Here is an 18,499-nt window from a genome sequence, read left to right as displayed (position 1 = left end):
TGGCATCCAAAGTGGGGTAAGGAGCAGTCTTGTGGGACCAAGCCCTTAACCTGTGTGAGCTGACACTACCTCCAGGTACACAGTGTCAGAAATGAGTTGAATTGTAGGATACCCAGCTGGTGTCACAGAGAACTGCCTGGTGTAGGGAAAAATCTCCACACATTTAGTGACCAGAAGTGGTGTTTTGTGTGAATAAAGGAGACTCACAGGAGAAACACAAGAGGCAGATTGAAGTGAATCTTTCTAAAATTTAGTTCTGAAATTTCATAATGATGCTGATCACTCAAAGATCCTTTTGATCTGTAAATGTGTGTATTTCAGCTCTGGGAAATTTTAAAATATTATTTATTTGATAATTTCTTCTCCTCCACATATTTCCGTTTCCTGGAACACCTATTAGTTGGATTTTAGGCTTCCTACATGAACTGCACTCACTTTTCTATTTTTTTTTCCTCATTCTTTCATATTATTTTTCTGGGAAATGGCCTCAACTTTATCTTCCAACTTTTCTACTGAATTTACTTTGGTTATTTTTATTTTCTGGTTCTCTTACTTTTTCATCTATAGACTTTTTAAAAAATAGTACACAGTTCTTTAAATATATTAATTATATCTTTAAAAATAGTATTCTTATAATTCCTGTATCATTTTTTAAAATCTCTTTCCTTCCTTTTCTTTAGGTCTCAAATATTTGAGCATCTTCAATTATCCATTTATACTTAAGAGTGAGGCACTAACATGCTGAATGCCCATTCAGTGTGCAGTAGGGGAAGCTTATTGAACAGTGGCCTCGTTGTAGAGAGTAGCCAGCCAAATACTTCCAGTATCTTCCAGCATTGCACTTCCAATATCCTTAGGTCTTTTCAGTCAGCTTGCGCAAAAAGAAATTCCAGTCTTCTGTTTAGAGATTATAAGCCTGGCCACCAGATTTTTACTTAATCTCCTTTATGAGTACAGTATTTCACCCCATTCTCATTTGTGTATGGCATTCCAGAATCCAGAACTTCTCTGTTTCAGCCTCTCCAGAGAGCAAACTTCAATCTTCTGTCAGAGGAAGATAAGGTAACTATGAGGCTGTGTAGAATAAGGTGGAGGATCTGGGGGGGCAGGTCTATTGCCCCTTATACATATGCTCAAACAATCCTATTTCCAGTTCTACCTCATACCTGCAGATATACCTGATGCATCTAATTCCTGAGTCTTTCAGAAATTAAATACAGGGGTCTTTTTCCTCTAATCTTTTTTAAATTTAAGAATAGTTGATGTACAATATTATAAAAGCTACAGGTGTACAATACAGTGATTCACAATTTTTAAAGGTTATACTCCATTTATAGTTATTTATAAAATATTGGCTATATTCCTTGTGCTGTACAATATATCCTTGTAGCTTATTTTATAGATAATACTTTGCACCTCTTAATTCCCTACCACTATATTGTCCCTCCCCACTTCCCTCTCCCCACTGGTAACCACTAAATACAGGTGTTTTAAAACAGGGAATTCACTTGTTTCCCACTGGCATCCCCTACTATAGACACTTAACATTTTTACTTTCTTTACATCCATTTTCCAACTTTCAAAATTGTGTTAACAGCTCTCTTTTACAGTAGTCTTCTCTCCCATTCTTTCACTCCTATTGTAGGCTGATTTCTTTTCTTATTTATTATAATTTTAGAGAATTTTCAGAAGAAATCAGATGGAGATTAATGCACATATTCCAACTGTCATCTTTAATGAGGTGTCTCATCTATCATGTACCCACTATCCAGTTCAAGAAATAAAAGGTTACAAATACAGCTGAAATCACCTGTGTGTTTATGATTAGCCATTTAAAATTTCCTAGGTGTAAAATCATATCATTTTCAAACACTGATTTTTGTTATTCGAATATTAATTAGAAAAACAAAAGAACAAATATTTTAAAAGCAAAGATAATATTAATTAGAATGTTTTGCTCATCTTAGCAAATATATCTCAAACAGCAGGTTAAATAATAGTAATAGGGGCTATTCTTGTTTTATTCTTTTGTGTGGGGGGACTAAGTTGAGCTTCATTACTGAAAATAATGTTAGACCTTAGATTTAATATATTTTCTCAATTAAGAAATTTTAGAAGACAATTTTCATTGGGAATATATATGAATTTGTTGTGTACTACATTATGATTTCTCCTATTTTTTTCTATTGATGTGATTTAATAAAATTGAGGTATAATTAATACTCTGTAAAACTCACTTATTTTTAGTGTAGTTTTAGTAGTTAATTTGGTGGATTTCTGGTAAATTTATAGAGTTGTGCAACCATCATCACACTCAAATTTTAGTACATTTCCATCACCAGAAAAACAAGAATGGCAATAAATCTCTGTTCCTATCCCCCAGCTGTAGGCAAACACTGATCTGCTTTCTATTTCTATAAACCTGCCTTTCCTAGAAATTTCATATAAACTGGATCACAGAATATAGTCTTTTGTGTCTGGTCCCTTTCACTTAGCATAACATTTTTGAGGTTCATCCATGTTGTAGCATGTATTAATAGTTTTTATTGCTGAGTCATGTGCCATTGTATGGATATAACACATTTGTTTACCTACTCACCAGTTGATAGATATTTGGATTTTTTTTCTAGTTTTTGGCAATTATGAATAGTATTGCTATGAATATTTGCATGTGCCCATATGTTTTTATTTCTCTTAGGTAGATAACTAGGGGTGGAAATGCTGGGTCATATGAGAAGTATATATATTTAAATGTTTCTACTTTCCATTCCCACCAGCAGTGTATGAGAGTTCTGGTTCCTCCATATCCTGACTAACAAAGATCTTCTACGTTTTCTTCTAGAAAACCTTAGACTTTTAGTTCTTACACTTAAGTCCATGATCCTTTTTAAGTAATTTTTGTGTACAGTGTGAGGTAAGCATCAAAGTTCATTTTTATACATGTAGCTATCCAATTGTTCCAGCACCATTTGTTGACAAGACTATCATTTCTTCATTGAATTATTTTGGCATCTTTGTCAAAATCAATTTATCAAAACTGTAAGGATTTATTTCTAGATTTTCTATTCTGTTCCATTGATCTATTACTCATGCCAATACTACACTACCTGAATTACTTACAGCTTTACAGTAAATTGTGAGACCCAGTAAGTCCTCTAACTCTATTCCTTTTAAACTTATTTTGAATATTTTAGGTCTTTTACATTCCTTATCAACTTTAGAATTAGCTTATCAATTTCTACCAAAAGAAAAAAGTCTGCTGGAACTTTAAAGGGATTATAGTGAATCTATATATACATTTGGAGAGAACTGCCATCTTAACAATGTTAAGTCTTTCAGATCACAAGTGTGAAATGCTACTCCATTTCTTCAGATTTTTAATTTCTCTTAGCAATGTTCGTAGGTTCCAGTATACAGGGGTTATACATACTATGTTAAACTTATTCCTAAGTATTTTACTCTTTGTGATGTATTGTGAATGAATTGTTTTCTTAATCTCATTTTTGGAATACTCATGGCTGGTATATAGAAATACAAATAATTTTTGTATATTGATCTTAAATCTAGAGGCCTTGCTAAACTCATTTATTGTTAGTAATGCCTTAGGAATTTCTAAATATGGGATCATGTCACCATGAATAAAAGCAATTTTCATTTTCTTTTCTCAATGCCTTTTATTTCTTTTTCCTTGTCTTACCGCACTGGCTAGAATCCCTAGTACAATGTTAAATGGACGTGGTGAGAGCAGACATCCTTGCCTTATTCCTGATTTGAGGGACAAAGCACTTAGTCTTTAATCCCTAACTATAGTGTAAGCTATAGGTTTTTTGTTTTTTTTTTAAATACATGATAACTTATTATTATTATTTGCTATACAGCAGGTTCTTATTAGTCATCTACTTTATACATATTAGTGTATATATGTCAATCCCAGCGACAGGTTTTTTAATAGACACCCTTTGACAGATTGAAGAAATTACTAGTTTATCAGTAATGGTCATTGAATTTTGTCAAATGTTTTTCCTGTCTCTACTGAAAAGACCATGCATTTTATCCCTTATTAATATGATATATTACATTAATTTATCTTAAACCAACAACATATTTCTCAGATATCCCACTTGGTCATGGCAGATAATCCATTTTACATGTTGTTGAATTTGGTTTGCTAATATTTTATTAAAGATTTTTACACTTATGTTTAGGACAAATTTTCTTTCTTTTTAATAAATCAGTATGATAGTTTATTAAAAGCTCCATATTATGCCTCAGGTAGGATTTTTTCTTCCAGTTTTATTGAGATATAATTGACATATAGCACTGTATAAGTTTAAGGTATATGGCATAATGATTTGACTTACATACATTATGAAATGATTACCACAATAAGTTTAGTGAACATCCACCATCTCATAGATACAAAATTAAAGAAATAGAAAAAAAATTTTTTTCCTTGTGATAAGAACTCTTAGGATTTACTCTCAACAACTTTCATATATAACATGCAGCAGCGTTATTTATATTCATGTTGTACATTACAGTCCTAGTACTTATTTATCTTATAATTGGAAGTTTGTACCTTTTGACTGCCTTCATCCAATTCCCCCTCCTCCAAACCCCCCGCCTGCTAACCATAAATCTGATCTCTTTTTCTATGAGTTTGTTTTTGAAATTCAATTGATCTAAAAGAGTCTGTTAGTTCCTGTTATGCAACATAGTGATTCCATATTTCTATACATTTCAAAATGACCCCTAAAATAAGTCTAGATATAATCTGCCCATGCAAAGATATTACATAATTACTGACCATACTCCCCACACTGTACATTTCATACTGGTGACTCATTTATTCTGCAACTGGAAGTTTGTACCTCTTAATCTCCCTCACCTATTTCTTCCCCTCACCACTCCTCTCTGGCAACCACCTGTTTGTTCTATCTGTAACTCTTTCTGTTTTGTTATGTTTGTTCATCTATTTTTTTAGATTCCACATATAAGTGAAATCATACAGTATTTGTCTTTCTCTGTCTGACTTAGTTCACTTAGAATAATATCCTCTAAGGCCATCCATGTTGCTGCAAACAACAAGATTTCATGCTTTTATGGCTGAGTAATATTCCATTGTATATAGATACCACATCCTCTTTATCCATTCATCTGTTGATGGGCACTTAGGTTGCTTCCATATCTTGCCTATTGTAAATAATACTGCAATGAACATAGGGGTGCATATGTCTTTTCTAATTAGTGTTTTTGTTTTCTTCAGATAAATACCCAGCAGTAGAATTGCTGGATCATATGGTAGTTCTATTTTTAATTTTTTGAGGAATCTTCATACTGTTTTCCATAATGGCTGCACCAATTTACATTCCCACCAATAGTGCAAAAGGGTTCCCTTTTCTCCACATTCTCACCAATGCTTGTAATTTGTTCTGCCAGGTGTGAGGTGATATTTCATTGTGGTTTGGATTTGTATTTCCCTGATGATTAGTATGTTGAACATCTTTTCATGTGCCCACTGGCCATCTGTATGTCTTCTTTGGAAAAATGTCTATTCAGGTCCTCTGCCCATTTTTTAATTGGGTTGTTTGGCTTTTTTGATGTTGAGTTGTATGAATTTTTTGTATATTTTGAATATTAACCCCTTATTGGATATTCCATTTGCAAATATCTTCTCCCATTCAGTAGGTAGTCTTTTCATTTTATTGATAGTTTCCTTCGCTGTGCAAAAGTCTTTTAGTTTGACATAATCCTATTTGTTTATTTTTGTTTTTGTTTCCCTTGACTGAAGAGACATATCCAAAAATATTACTATGACCAATGTCAAAGAGTGCACAACCTATGTTTTCTTCTAGAAGTTTTACAGCTTCAGGTCTTACATTTAAAATTTTTAATCTATTTTGAATTTATTTTTGTGCATCATGTGAGAGAGTAGTCCAGTTTGATTTTTTTGCATGTAGTTTTCCAGCTTTTCCAACAGCATTTCTGAAGAGGCTGTCCTTTCCCTACTGTATATTCTCGACTCCTTTGTTGTAGATTAATTGCCCATATAATACACTGCCCATTTCTGGGTGGTCTATTCTGTTCCACTGATCTATGTGTCTGTTTTTGTGCGAATACCATACTGTTTGGATTACTGTAGCTTTGTAGTACAGTTATGACAAATTTTCTTGTGCTGTCTTTGTCTGGCTTTGGAATCAGGGTAATACTGGTCTCAAAAACTGAGCTGGGAAGCATACTTCCTCCTCTGCTTTCTGAAAGAGTTTTTGTCAGATAAGTATATTTGTTCTTGACCTAATTAACTGCTATTCATCCTTCAGATCTCACTTGAATCATCAATTCTTCAGGGAAGGCTTCTCTGACCTCCTTGACTAGGTCCATTTCCCTGTTATAATAGCTTGCAAATAGTAGCTCTCCTTCTTAGCATTTATCACAAAGTAATTTTTATTCATTAGTAGGATTAATTTTATTATTGTTTGTCTCCCACTTTATCATAAGCTCCAAAAAATGTTGAGTGTTTCTGCTCATCATTATATAGATATAGTGCCCATCCTACTGCCTGACACATGGTAGGTAAGTGCTCAACAAACATTTGTTAAATGAAGAATATATGAACACTGTTTTAGGTTTTTTTGTTTTTTGGGGTTTTTTTGGGCTGTGTTGGGTCTTCATTGCTGTGCGTGGGCTTTCTCTAGTCGCAGTGAGCAGGGGCTACTCTTCCTTGCAGGGTGCAGGTTTCTCATTGTGGTGGCTTCTCTTGTTGTGGAGCACAGGCCCTAGAGCACACAGGCTTCAGTAGTTGTGGTGCGTGGGCTCAGCAGTTGTGGCGCACGGGCTCTAGAGTGCAGGCTCAGTAGTTGTGGCGCATGGGCTTCACTGTTCCAGGGCATGTGGGATCTTCTCTGACCAGGGATCGAACCCGTGTCCCCTACATGGGCAGGCGGATTATTAACCACTGTGCCACCAGGGAAGTCTCTGTTTTAGTTTTATTTTTGATATTTCTTCCCCTTCTTTACTTTGACTTATTATTGTTTTATTTCTCAGATTCTTCGTATGTTAACTTGAATCATTGTAACTCTTTCTTCCTAGTCAATCTAGACGTTTTTTGTTAATATAGACATTTAGAGTGATATAATTTCATCAAGTATTATTTTGGAAGCATTCTACAAATTTTGTTATATCTACGTTTTTATTTCTATCCTTCAAAAATACAGATATGATGTGTCCCCTCTACTTAAAAACAATACAAATTTTTTCATTTTATATAGTACAGTATCTAAAGTTCTTAGTAAAGCAGTCAGCTCAGCTCTAAACTGATTTATGACCTATCATCTCATCTGCTTACCTTATACCCCAACCGGATTGGGCTACTTATCTTCCCTTATACAAGCGTTGTACTTCTGTGCTCAGCACCAAGCAAAATGCCTTAAACATAGCAGCTCAGTAAATGTTTGTAGAACAGTTCCTACCACTTTTCATGATCCAAGTTAAGATTTTTTTAATTTATATTTTTTATAATTTTGAATTATATTTTTATTATGTAATTTCTAATTTTATTGTATTGTGATCTGATGTTAATATTGTTATTCATTTTGTTTTTTAATTTTCTTTCCTTTTCTTTTTAAATTTGTTTTCAAAAACATGTATATTTGTGTAATCTGTTTTAAATTGCATTAAATACTTCTTTGTGTCCTATACTTTGGTCAGCTTCCATCTAAGACTTAAACATACTTAAAAAGATAACTTGGCTTTTCTCCCACTACCATTAGACTGTAAAATTCATGAAGGCAAGAACCATGTGTGTCTTGTTGACTGTATTCTTCGCACCTGGGAGGCCTTGGTACATTAACTCAGTAAATTTTTAGAGTTCTCTTTAATTTTATTCTTTCCACTGCTAAATTAAAAAGTATACATTAAGGAGGTATTAGATAGATTACTTTTGAGAAAACAATGAATAAAAATATACATAATAGTTGGAGTTTAATCAAATACAGAAACACTGAGTTCCTAGTATGACTCAGAATGTTCTAAGAGTGGGATACAAATGCAATGCCTGCCCTTGAGGTCCATGAAAACACACAGGTTAACAAGTAACACAGGAGATGGCGTACCAAAAGGAAGGTATGTATAAAATGGCATGGAAATAAGGGTTGAGGAAATATTTAAATTGGGTACGGGAAGGAGGTAGGTAATGAAATTCTATAGCAGGAAGTAAAATCCTTTTAAGGATAAATAAACCAAAACCCAGACAAACTACAGTGCTTGTTCAAGATCACAAGGCTAGACAGAGGTCACAAAAGGAGATCCAATGCCCAGTTCTGTGCTCTTTCCTTATACCAGACTTACTACTACCCATACTTTTCAGAGCTCACAAAAGAATAACAGGACAGGATTTAGAGAGTTACAAAATAAAATTGGGGGATTTATTCATCCTAATTCCATCTCCTATTAATATAAAACATCAAGGACTGTACAAAATTATGAAAAGCTAGCCAAGTACCATGCAGTTCAAACAACTTTCTAATTGAGTGGCTTACAAAAAGAATTTGCCCTAAAAGTATTTCACCCGAGATTTAAACATCCCAGTCCAATCAATCTGACTTGGAGATAAATAAAACTATTAAGTTGTATTACACCCATACATATATTTTTTTTTAATGTTAATAGAGAGTCTATGGAAAAATCTTTAAAAAAGAAAGGTCCAAAAACAAAAATCTGCCAGCCATTATTCAGTACTTTCCAAGGAGGTAAGACACTGGAATCTGTAGATCTAAGTATTAATGTCAATAGAGAGACATTCTGTAAGGGCAGAATGCTCTTTAGGATTTTCCCCATCTCTCAAGACTAGGCAATTACATTTGGCTACCAAGCAACCTTTCCATGACTAATTTGCATCCCCCACCCAAACATGTTGATCCCACAACCTTGATTTTGGAACATTAGATTATTTAACCCTCCCCTCCCCTATTATAAATTAATAACCTGGCATTCTGAATTACACATCAATTTTTGGTTGCCTGGCTAGCATGCAATAACTCCGAGAATCTGCTCAGTTCCAAAAGCAGTGTAGAAAAAAGTTTAAGAACCTGAAATACTTAGGCCCATACTCTAAACTAGTAATTGAAAGAGATTCAGGCAACAAATGCATTTTATTTGACTTGCAGGGAAGAAAAAGAGGAAGAGGAGGTAGGGGAGGAGGGGGGAGGAGAGGGAGGGGGAGAATAGGAAGTAGAGGGGGGAAGGAGGAGGAGGAGATGCTCTAAAAAACCTGGATATTTCACATAAAAATGCATATTCACAGCTTCTCTTGAGAACCCTGAAGCTGTGGCAATACTGGGCCTGCGTTACCACAACTAACTCTACCGCCAGAGTTAGCCATAGCCCCATTTATATGGGACATTTGCTTTCAAATTCATCATAGACCAACCACCCCTTTCTATTTCCCTGATACGGAGGCCAAATGTCAATTGTCATTTATCATCCCATTTGCAGTGTTGTTTTCCTTATTCACTTCAAAGAACAAAGAACGCCATATTTGGTGGATAAGTGCAGAATTTTTAAAAAGTAAATACAATTCACTCTTCATATTAAAGCAGTAAAACAAAGCGAAAAAATCAAAGAAATCAATTTACCTTAATCTGAGTCTGTTCGATTGACTTTTCCCATATCTGCTGATCATATGCTCCAATCTGAAATAGGAAGCAGGCTATTTAAGTGATGCAAAGGAAATCCTTTTATTTCGGTCAAGTCTCACAAAAGTCATGAAACTATTAAGTACCCATATGATACCTGGGAAATTTCTGTGCTTCTCTGAGGCTAGAATAAATTATTATTTCCTAGGACTATTTCCTTCAAAATTCAAGTTAGCTGGATCTAAAAGTAAGTTGAAAAGCAATGTCCAAAATATTTCAAATTAAATATCACCTTAAAAGATACTTCCACTTAAAAAAAACATCAGTAGGAAACTAGAGAAATAAAAGGTAATGGACAGCTCATTAAAATTGACAGTACCAATCTGAGCTGTGCAGATAAAGTTTTATGCCTGAAAAAGCAGCAGTTTGATTAGAAGCAAACTCTCAAAGCATTGCTGTGACACTGTGAATGCAGCCTGGAGATGGGAGGTTGAAAATCTTATTCGGGGACCTAGAACTGATTTCAAAAGACCTAATGACCTTGTCCATCAGTTTTTCCATTTATGTTGAGAGATATCATGTAAGAATACCTGCACTACCAAGCTCAGGGAAAACTAATATGATAGGTATTCTTTGTGGGACCTTTTTGCAGGAAGCATGCTTTACAAATAAAAATACATTGATATTACCTTCTTTTGGTACCACGATATAGCATCTCTCTCATTTGAGGCCATCTGTGTCTCCAGCCAGAGAATGGGATTTCACTGAAAATGAAGGAAAACCAGTCAGTGAGTCCAGTTGCTTAAAGGTACTCTCCCAGTTTGGGTAGAACTCAGAAAACGCTTCTCTCAGCCTCTCCATGCGCTGCTGACCGTCTCGTTCCCCTGCTGTTTGCCAGGAAAAAAAACAAAAGCATACCAAAAAAAACTCTGGCGCAGTGGCGACCGGAGAAGCCTCTCTGCGATATTTTGTGCGAGTGTGTTCAGGGATGCAGGGAACTGGGAGAGGAGGGGAGGTCGCTGGAGTTGACCTGCACCCCACCTCCTCCGCTCCCAGGAGTCCTGCTCTCACCTGGTGCACGCTGCCCCGCAGTCCGGTGGCCGGGACCTTCCTCCTCAGTGGCCCCGGCCCGGCCATGAGGCCGGGGGCGAGGCGGCGGGCCAGGTAGGCCTCATCTTCCCCCCGAGGCGGAGACGCCGTCTGGGCCGTTACCATGGAGACTGCGGAGGCCGCCCCAGCCTCGGAGGCAGCCAGCCGCCCAGCGCCCAGAGGAGGGCAGTCTGTTGCCAGAGAGCCGGCGCCCTCCAAGCCCGACCTATAGGGTCATCGGACAGACCCTAAAATAAGCAAAGAATGAGCTAGGAAAGGAGGGGGAGAGAAAGTGAAGGCGGTCTTAGCTAGGCTGCCAGTCGCTACGGCAACGGCAAACGGCTTTGTTCCGCTGAAAAAAGTCAAGTGCAGAGGTCCCAAGGCCCGGGTAGCAGCTGCTTCGGGGCGGCGGGCGCGCGTCCTCGCTAGGCCGGGCCTGGAAGGGCCGTGACTCAGCCGGCCGAGAGCTAGGCAACAGCAGCTCCGCAGACCACGGTGCAGCGGGGCCGCGGCTTCCGCTTTCCGTGTTTCGCTGTGAAGTTGGCTCCGCCCCCGGCCCGGGGCCTTCCCGCCGAGCCTCCGCCAGGCTTCGGGACCGAGGGGCTGGGGAGCTACACGAAGATCAAGGCCAAGAGCAGCTCCCCCAGATCACCTTTCAGGTCACTTTCTCACAAATGACTTTCCCAGCCCTTCATCTAAAGGAGGTCGGTCCAGATATTCCAATAGTTCCCCGTTCATTTCTTTGCAACGCTTATCTTTCCTTGTGTTTTCTGTTTCTTTGTGCTTCATTATATCCTATCGGTCTTCCTCAATGGGCTGGAGGCTCCATGAGGTCAGAGACTAGGGCCTGGCAGGAGCCTGGCACACAGGTTCTCAACCTTTGCTTAATGAACGAATGTTTTCATGAATTTATGCCGTCCTGGGACGAAAGTCCTGACAGGCTGCGCCTTATTAATTCCTTTCCTCTCCCGTCCCTCAGCAGCTCTGGGACTTAAGCCTTCTGGGTGCTCAAGGGTAAAGGAAGAAGAGGGCCAAGGCTTGGGGGGCAGGTTCCAGGACACTTTCCCAAATTAGGGTAGGGGAAGGTAGCGGCGGGAAGAACTGTTTCTAGGTTAAAAATTCAAGCAGGCTGATAGAGGTCAGGAGACAGGAACGGTAGCGACCTCAAATGAATATTTAAAGATACATTAAGAAGGTTTTAAGCCTCTTTCCTCCTCTATACTTTTTTGGCCATTAATGGAACACTGACCCCTAACGGCCATTCTCACCTCACTTGAAGCATTGACCTTGCTTGCCCAGCATTGTAGCATTTGGGTCAGTTAAAGCTAATGAGATAACAATTAGACCACTGCAGAAAGCCTAAATGCAGTTCTAAATGTTTTACATCATTATTTTTGATTATCTACCAAATCGACATAAGGTGGAAGTTATTATCCCCGTTTTACCGATGAGGAAAATCGACTAAGATAAAAGTAACTCCCATAGAACTAATTTAAAATTATTTCACCCAGGCTTGATTTTTATATTCCACGCATTGGCAGTGGTTTCCTTTCTGCTTTTGCTTCTTGAGAGCTTTTCCCATCCTTAGAGCTGAACATGACAATTCTGTTTGGTTTCAACACAAATGGCTGACTTTAAAACACACACACACACACACAAAAACAAAAACAACAACAACACTGGAAAAATGAAAAAGTCATTTTTTGTATATCTAAATATTTGCTTTAAGACGTAAATAACACTAATTAAACATTTTACTTCATTGCTTAGCACACAAAGAGGCCTTGGGGGGAGTTCCTGGAAGAACTGAAATCAGGTAAGGCTCTCACTGAGCGAAGTGTGGGCTTTGAACCCAGAACTGCATTCAAATCCCTGCTCCCACTAAAAGCTATGTGATTTCGGGTAATTTATTCAACCTAACAAGCCTGTTTTCTCACCTGTATTATGGAGATTGTATTGTTACCTTCCTACTCAAGGCTGTGAGAATTAAATGAGCTACCTTCATAAAAAGTACCTGGCCCTCAACAGTTACTCAAAAAACATTCGTTCCTTCCCTCTTCCTTTCCTAATCATAAACAAGAGCTATCAGTGCTTAGGACAGGTACCTCAATTAAAGAGAAGTTCACACAAATAAAAACTGATGAGGAAAAAATCCAGTGAGTTATGTCACTTAATACATCAATGGTATCTGAAACGTCTATAAACCACCTTCATTAACTAACACTGTATGCATGTACTTTCAAAAATATCGGCATCCCCAGAACAAAAATTTAAGATTATTCTCATAGGGATAAATCAATTTATGCAGCGAGGAGTTAACTGCCACAAATGCCAAGCATAGTTTTTCTTCTTCCCTCAAACTAACTGCCTCTCAATATGGATGAAATTTTCCCCCAGTATCTATGAACTTTCTTTAGGAAAGTCAAGATTTTCTAATTTTGTAATCTCTAATAGTAAAAAATAATAGGGGACAGAGAAGAGAGGGACAAATACTTTAAAAACAGGTTCCAGGTAGCTAGAATTCACATGTGCTATTCATTTTGTCATGAAAACATCAGTAAAGGACAAATCAGACTTTGTTTATTAAAAAAATACTTTACAGGAAAAAAAAAACTCTATGCATTCCATTGTCCTATTTTACAAAGAAATAGCTTAACAATTTAACACACTTAGACAGCTACAAAAAAGCACTGTGTTAAAAGGATTATTATTCACACAAATTTAGATTTAAGACTATTCATTAAAAACCTTTTTAAAACACTCATTAATGTCAATAAACAAACTAAGGCCACAAAACGCAAATAGTCCGCCAGGCAAATTATACATTTCATCTATATGCAAAGACCTCTTAGATAAATTAAAGCCACAGGAAAAAAAGTCTTAGCTGCCAATCAAAATGGAGTTTAGTCACAGAAAACACTATTACATGAAAATTTACAACATGTGATAGAAGTAGTACATTAAGTATTTCTTTAGAGAGAATTGAAAAGTGCTATATTAAGAGACAGTGGTCTCAACTACATGCACAAGTGAATCCTAAAAGATGTATGAAGAAAATGGAAGGCCATAATATTTATGGAGAGATACTTGCTTTTAAAGCAACAAACTTTCAGGATGAGGATAGGTCCCTTATGTGCTAAAGAAAAACATCTGTCTTGTACATTTCCTCTACTTACTGCATGACCAATAAATACAGTTACAACCTGTTTTTTAAAAAATAATACTTAGCAGAAATATGAACCTCTGGCATGTACTAGTGAAAGTTTTTTTTAAAAAACTTGTAGCAATGATAAAACAGATTTATCAGACACAAACTCAATTATTCTAAAGATATAAATGCAAATAAATTTTTAATGGCAAATATAGATGAAAATAAATGATCTAATAATGAACTAATAATAATAAAGAATACATGCACTAAGGGGTTTTTTGAATTTTGGTATCTTGTTCCTAAATTAGCTTTCATTCTAGACAATAATTATAGAGGGAAAGGCAATAAGCAAAAGTTTCTCCAGTCATTAAGCATGAACTTTATGCCTATTAAGACTGATGCAAGACACCTTTTCCTAAGGTTTAGTAAATAATTTTATATGATAAGCCCCGTTTTCCCCCTACAAGAGCTTTTAATATTAGTCTACTGTAATTCCAACTATCTCTAAGGGGAAAGGGTACCTTTCAAAGGTCTTTAAATTCAAAATAATAATGTACCAGTGAAACAAATTCTAAGTACTAAATTAGCAAATTAAAAGTACAATTAAGCCTAGGAATTCATTTTTAAAGAGTTAAAAACTTTGGAAGGGAAAGAAATATGTAGTTTTTATTATTATTGCTTTATGAATTTGGGATACTTCTTTGAATCATAATCCTACTCCTAGTGTATCTTGGTAATTATAGAATGACTTCTGGGGCAGGGGGAAGACTTTTCTCCTGATTAGTGAATACCATAAAATCGTTCTAGTTACTAAGTTTACTCATTTACTGGGTCCTTTCCATAAGCACATTTAAAAAATATCCCTCTGCTCCACAAAATACTAAAACTTATAGCCACATTCTGCAAGTAATCTCAAAGAGCTGGCACAACAGGTAACATACCAAAAAAGGAAGATCAGCTTACATTTCAGTTACAACTTCACTGCCATCACTACTTTACAAGTCAGAAGACGCCAGATTGTTCCATGCCTCACTCCACCAAACCAAATAATTTAATGATTTTAGGAAAGTTGCTATCATTTGTATCACTAAACTAGGATACAGCTTTAAAGAAGTAAGAAACTCAAAACTTGCGCTTTTATATTCATCAGTCTTTAAAGCATGCTATTAAAATCTAATACTCACATAAGACATTCAGTTTCCAGATACATTACTAGCTAAATGTTTCTCTCTCAGTTCTATTGCAATTCTAACATACAATGAATTTATTAGTACATGATTTTAAACATTTTTATACTCTTTTAATATGTTATATTGGAGTTGAGGGTAGAATGTTTTATAAAAAGAAAATGGGGATTTGCTTTTGATTGTAGGTCTTTGCAGATCCGCTGGTTCCTGAGTGATTATACACAGTGATGGCTGTCAGGAGACAGTCTCCTTGTTTATTAGCAATGACCAGCTTAGATGACAGATGGCATCTGCTGGATGGCAAGTGGGAGATGGGGAAATCGGATCTTGGAAGACAAGAAAAAAAATTAAAAGTTTTTGCTTTAACAACCTTGTTCTTCATGATTATTTTAAAAAGCAAATGTTGCCTGAGAAGAATTTTACTTTGCACAGCCTGGTAAAGCTCTATGAAATTCTTCTGGACAGAAAAACAAAAATAAGAAATAACCCAAACCCACATACTTTGTGATTAACCCCTTCCCCCTAAAATAACAAAATAACAAAAAACACCCTCAAAGGCAGGTCCCTTAAAAACTAGCCTTGATAAACCAGAATTTACCCTAAAATTTATACCCAAGATTTTAAAACACCCCTGCAATAATCACATTACTGTTCATACCATTCTAATTACCTTATTTACAAAGATAACTAAAACCAACATCATTTCCAATTCATAAATGGTTTACATTGAAATGTTTCTCTATTTGTCTTCATCCTTTTTAACAGAGAATACATACATATACATATATATAAGGAATAATACAGATTCTAACTAATCACTGCAGTATTTGCTGATGGTTACTTTTCTATCGGTTTACACAGTGACCTCTATACTTTGCTAATATGCATTTAACTACACAACAATATTGCACAAAGTAATATTTATATAAGATTTAACCTATTTCAGAATATTTTAGAGAAAATTCATATTTGATATTTCAAAAGATGCAGCTAAGTTTTCATGGTGACAGACATAATAAAGCAGCATCTTTTTTTGCCTATGTTAATGTAAATATTCCAAATCTCAACCTCCAGAAAAAAAAATCTCCAAATTGCACTATAACCAGGTAGATACAAGAATCTGGTCTTAGGTGTGGGGAGTACTCTTCCTTTAATAAACAAAAGGCCTATTGTATTATTAACTAAGAGAAAGTGAAATGTGTATCCCATTAACATTCTAAAATAATAGAAAGTTAAGACTACACTAGCTATATGAACTGTGCCTGTTCGAAAAAAAATGGTTAAATACTCAGGCACTAATAAGGATTAGGCTACCTGAAACTCTAGGATGAAGTCTAGTGCCATATTCTTTATTAGACAGTAGCAACACAGAGTAATAATAAATAAACCCAGGTATTCACCAGTTGAAACTCTGAACTGAAGTATCTCAACAGATCTTTATGATGAAGAGGTTGATGCCAAGTGACAAAAATAGTTTTTCCTAAGTTTCATGCACAAAATATGGCAGCCTCATCTGAAAGATAGGTATCATTCTCTAAGTTTGATACTCGTGATCAGTTTAGGAAGCAAAAGTATCCACACAGAATGTGAGGATGCTAGGAAGCAGAACAACAGAGTATCATGTCAACATTATCTATTTTACCCAAAATATCTTCCACAGTTACCATGTATTCTAGAAGAGATTAATGAACCATGGAGAATGAATGACCAAGGACTATTCATCTTTAGATATTTTTAATTGAAATATCCACTGGGCTTTAAATAACAGATACAAAAAAAAGACAGTTTGGATCAGAAAGTGCTGTGCTTTCTCTTTTGTTAAGAAATGAGAGAGCCACTGAATTCCTTAGAAACTATCTGTTCTTTATGGTTGGAACTAAATAACTGACTTGCCCATGTACAAGATGCAGGAATTCTTTCCTGCGACCTATGCCATTTTTTACTGTAGAAACTGAATCTGTGCCATAAAAGCACAAGTACTAAACCATAAATCTGATCTTCTATCATAAAAACAGCAAATATGGCAAGAGACAAGGCAAGATAAAATGAAAGGAAGTGAATTATTTACCAAATAAGAATCTGTTATTCCAGAGAATTCTCATTTTGATTTGAAGAAGAGATTGAATTGTTACCTCACACCTTAAAACAGAAAGTAGCAGCAGACCCACTATTACATACTGTACTAACGGGATAAGATACAACTCTTAACTTTGCATAATCTGTGTAAAAAAGATATGCTTGACATTTGTGGAATGTCATTTCTCTTTATAGAATTATAGGCAAGATTTCTCCAATAAAACTTAACTTAAGCCAGTTATAAAACTATAACTTCACATCAAAATTTAAAAAAGTTAAAAAATGTGTTTGAATATGTACATATCACACAGGAGTGCTTGAATGTTCCTGTAGATTGTGTTGCTGGTCAGAGTCCAGTCTACTTTCCACCTTTAAAACTGGAATAGGCTGAGTCATCTGATCTTGCTGCAGATTAAGTTCAGATGAAGGTGGGAAGGACGATGAAGCAGTTGTCAAAAGTTGCATCTCTGTGCATGTTTCCTCAGATTCAGTTTTTATTCTCACACACTGGGAGTCAACTTCTAATTCTCTCTTTCCAGTTAAATCATAGTCCACGTTAGAGCTGCTTTCTGTGTTTTGAGAGGCTTCCACAACAGGGTGGTACTGTTTAAGCCTTATATGCCAGGCTAAGCTGCACACTGCTGACACTGTTTTGAACTGATGAATGACATTTCTAGGGATGAAGTAGATATCATTGTCGCACAGCTGAATTCTAGCATAACGAATGCCTTCCCGCCTCATTTGGTTTAGTTTCGCTTCATCCACCCACTGCACACACTGAAGAGAGGAAAAAAGTTGCATGAGATTTTAAAGTAAAATATGTAAAGATGCAGTCAAATAAAATATTATAATTAGCACAGGAAAACAGTAGGATCAAATTAAAGCTAAACAACACTGTATGATATACAACTTTCTAAAATTTCCTACAAGTCTTGAGACACATTTTTCCTCATATTTTACTACATTTCTAGTAAAAAAGTACAGGTTAAAATTAGGATGGCCTAGGGAATCATTTAAATAAGTATTTCAAAATGCAACTAAATATCAATATTCTTTGACCCACATAAGGGCAACATTTGTCTGCTCCTTCAGTGTCTTTCAACCTTTTGCAGGTGAGGACACGCAGGGCAATGGGATTAACAGCTGAGACTGCTCATGGCCAGAACTGAGTTATCCTGGGCCCTCTGACCATCCCAGGCCCACCTGGCATCCCAAAGACTGAAGGATCTTAAGCATTCTGCTTGGGAAGCTCCGTTTTAATGATTTTCAACACCCTCCACAAACAGCCTTTAATAGTAATAAAATTAAATTCACTATCCCATGTATCCAACTATAAGATAAAATGCAAAATTAAATAGGTACGG

At 36.1% G+C, this 18,499-nt stretch overlaps 2 protein-coding genes across 5 annotated transcripts in view; both read right to left on the bottom strand.

Moving 5' to 3' along the window:
* PHTF1 (putative homeodomain transcription factor 1) overlaps window positions 1–11,169 on the bottom strand; it is a 61,424-nt gene extending 50,255 nt beyond the window's left edge. Inside the window, exons 1-3 of one of the 3 annotated variants that reach the window (XM_049710208.1) lie at window positions 10,704–11,169; window positions 10,322–10,396; window positions 9,633–9,689 (exon numbers count right to left, since the gene is read on the bottom strand). In XM_049710208.1, coding sequence (XP_049566165.1) covers window positions 9,633–9,689; window positions 10,322–10,366 — 102 coding nt within the window. In that variant the 5' untranslated portion in view covers window positions 10,367–10,396; window positions 10,704–11,169. Of the gene's footprint in view, window positions 1–9,632; window positions 9,690–10,321; window positions 10,397–10,703 lie in introns of those variants that run through there. The other 2 variants (XM_033435743.2, XM_033435764.2) reach the window with 2 other exon arrangements.
* Window positions 11,170–13,279: 2,110 nt separating this feature from the next.
* The window catches only part of RSBN1 (round spermatid basic protein 1), a 43,126-nt gene continuing 37,906 nt past the window's right edge, over window positions 13,280–18,499 (bottom strand). For both annotated transcript variants that reach the window (XM_033435722.2, XM_004263200.3), the window contains one exon: window positions 13,280–17,912. In XM_033435722.2, coding sequence (XP_033291613.1) covers window positions 17,439–17,912 — 474 coding nt within the window. In that variant the 3' untranslated portion in view covers window positions 13,280–17,438. The remainder of the gene's footprint in view (window positions 17,913–18,499) is intronic.

This window comes from Orcinus orca, chromosome 1 (assembly GCF_937001465.1).
Source record: "Orcinus orca chromosome 1, mOrcOrc1.1, whole genome shotgun sequence".
Taxonomy (NCBI): Eukaryota; Metazoa; Chordata; class Mammalia; order Artiodactyla; family Delphinidae; genus Orcinus; species Orcinus orca.
Note: the sequence above shows the minus strand (reverse complement) of the source record. Positions and strands in the feature narration are given on the sequence as shown.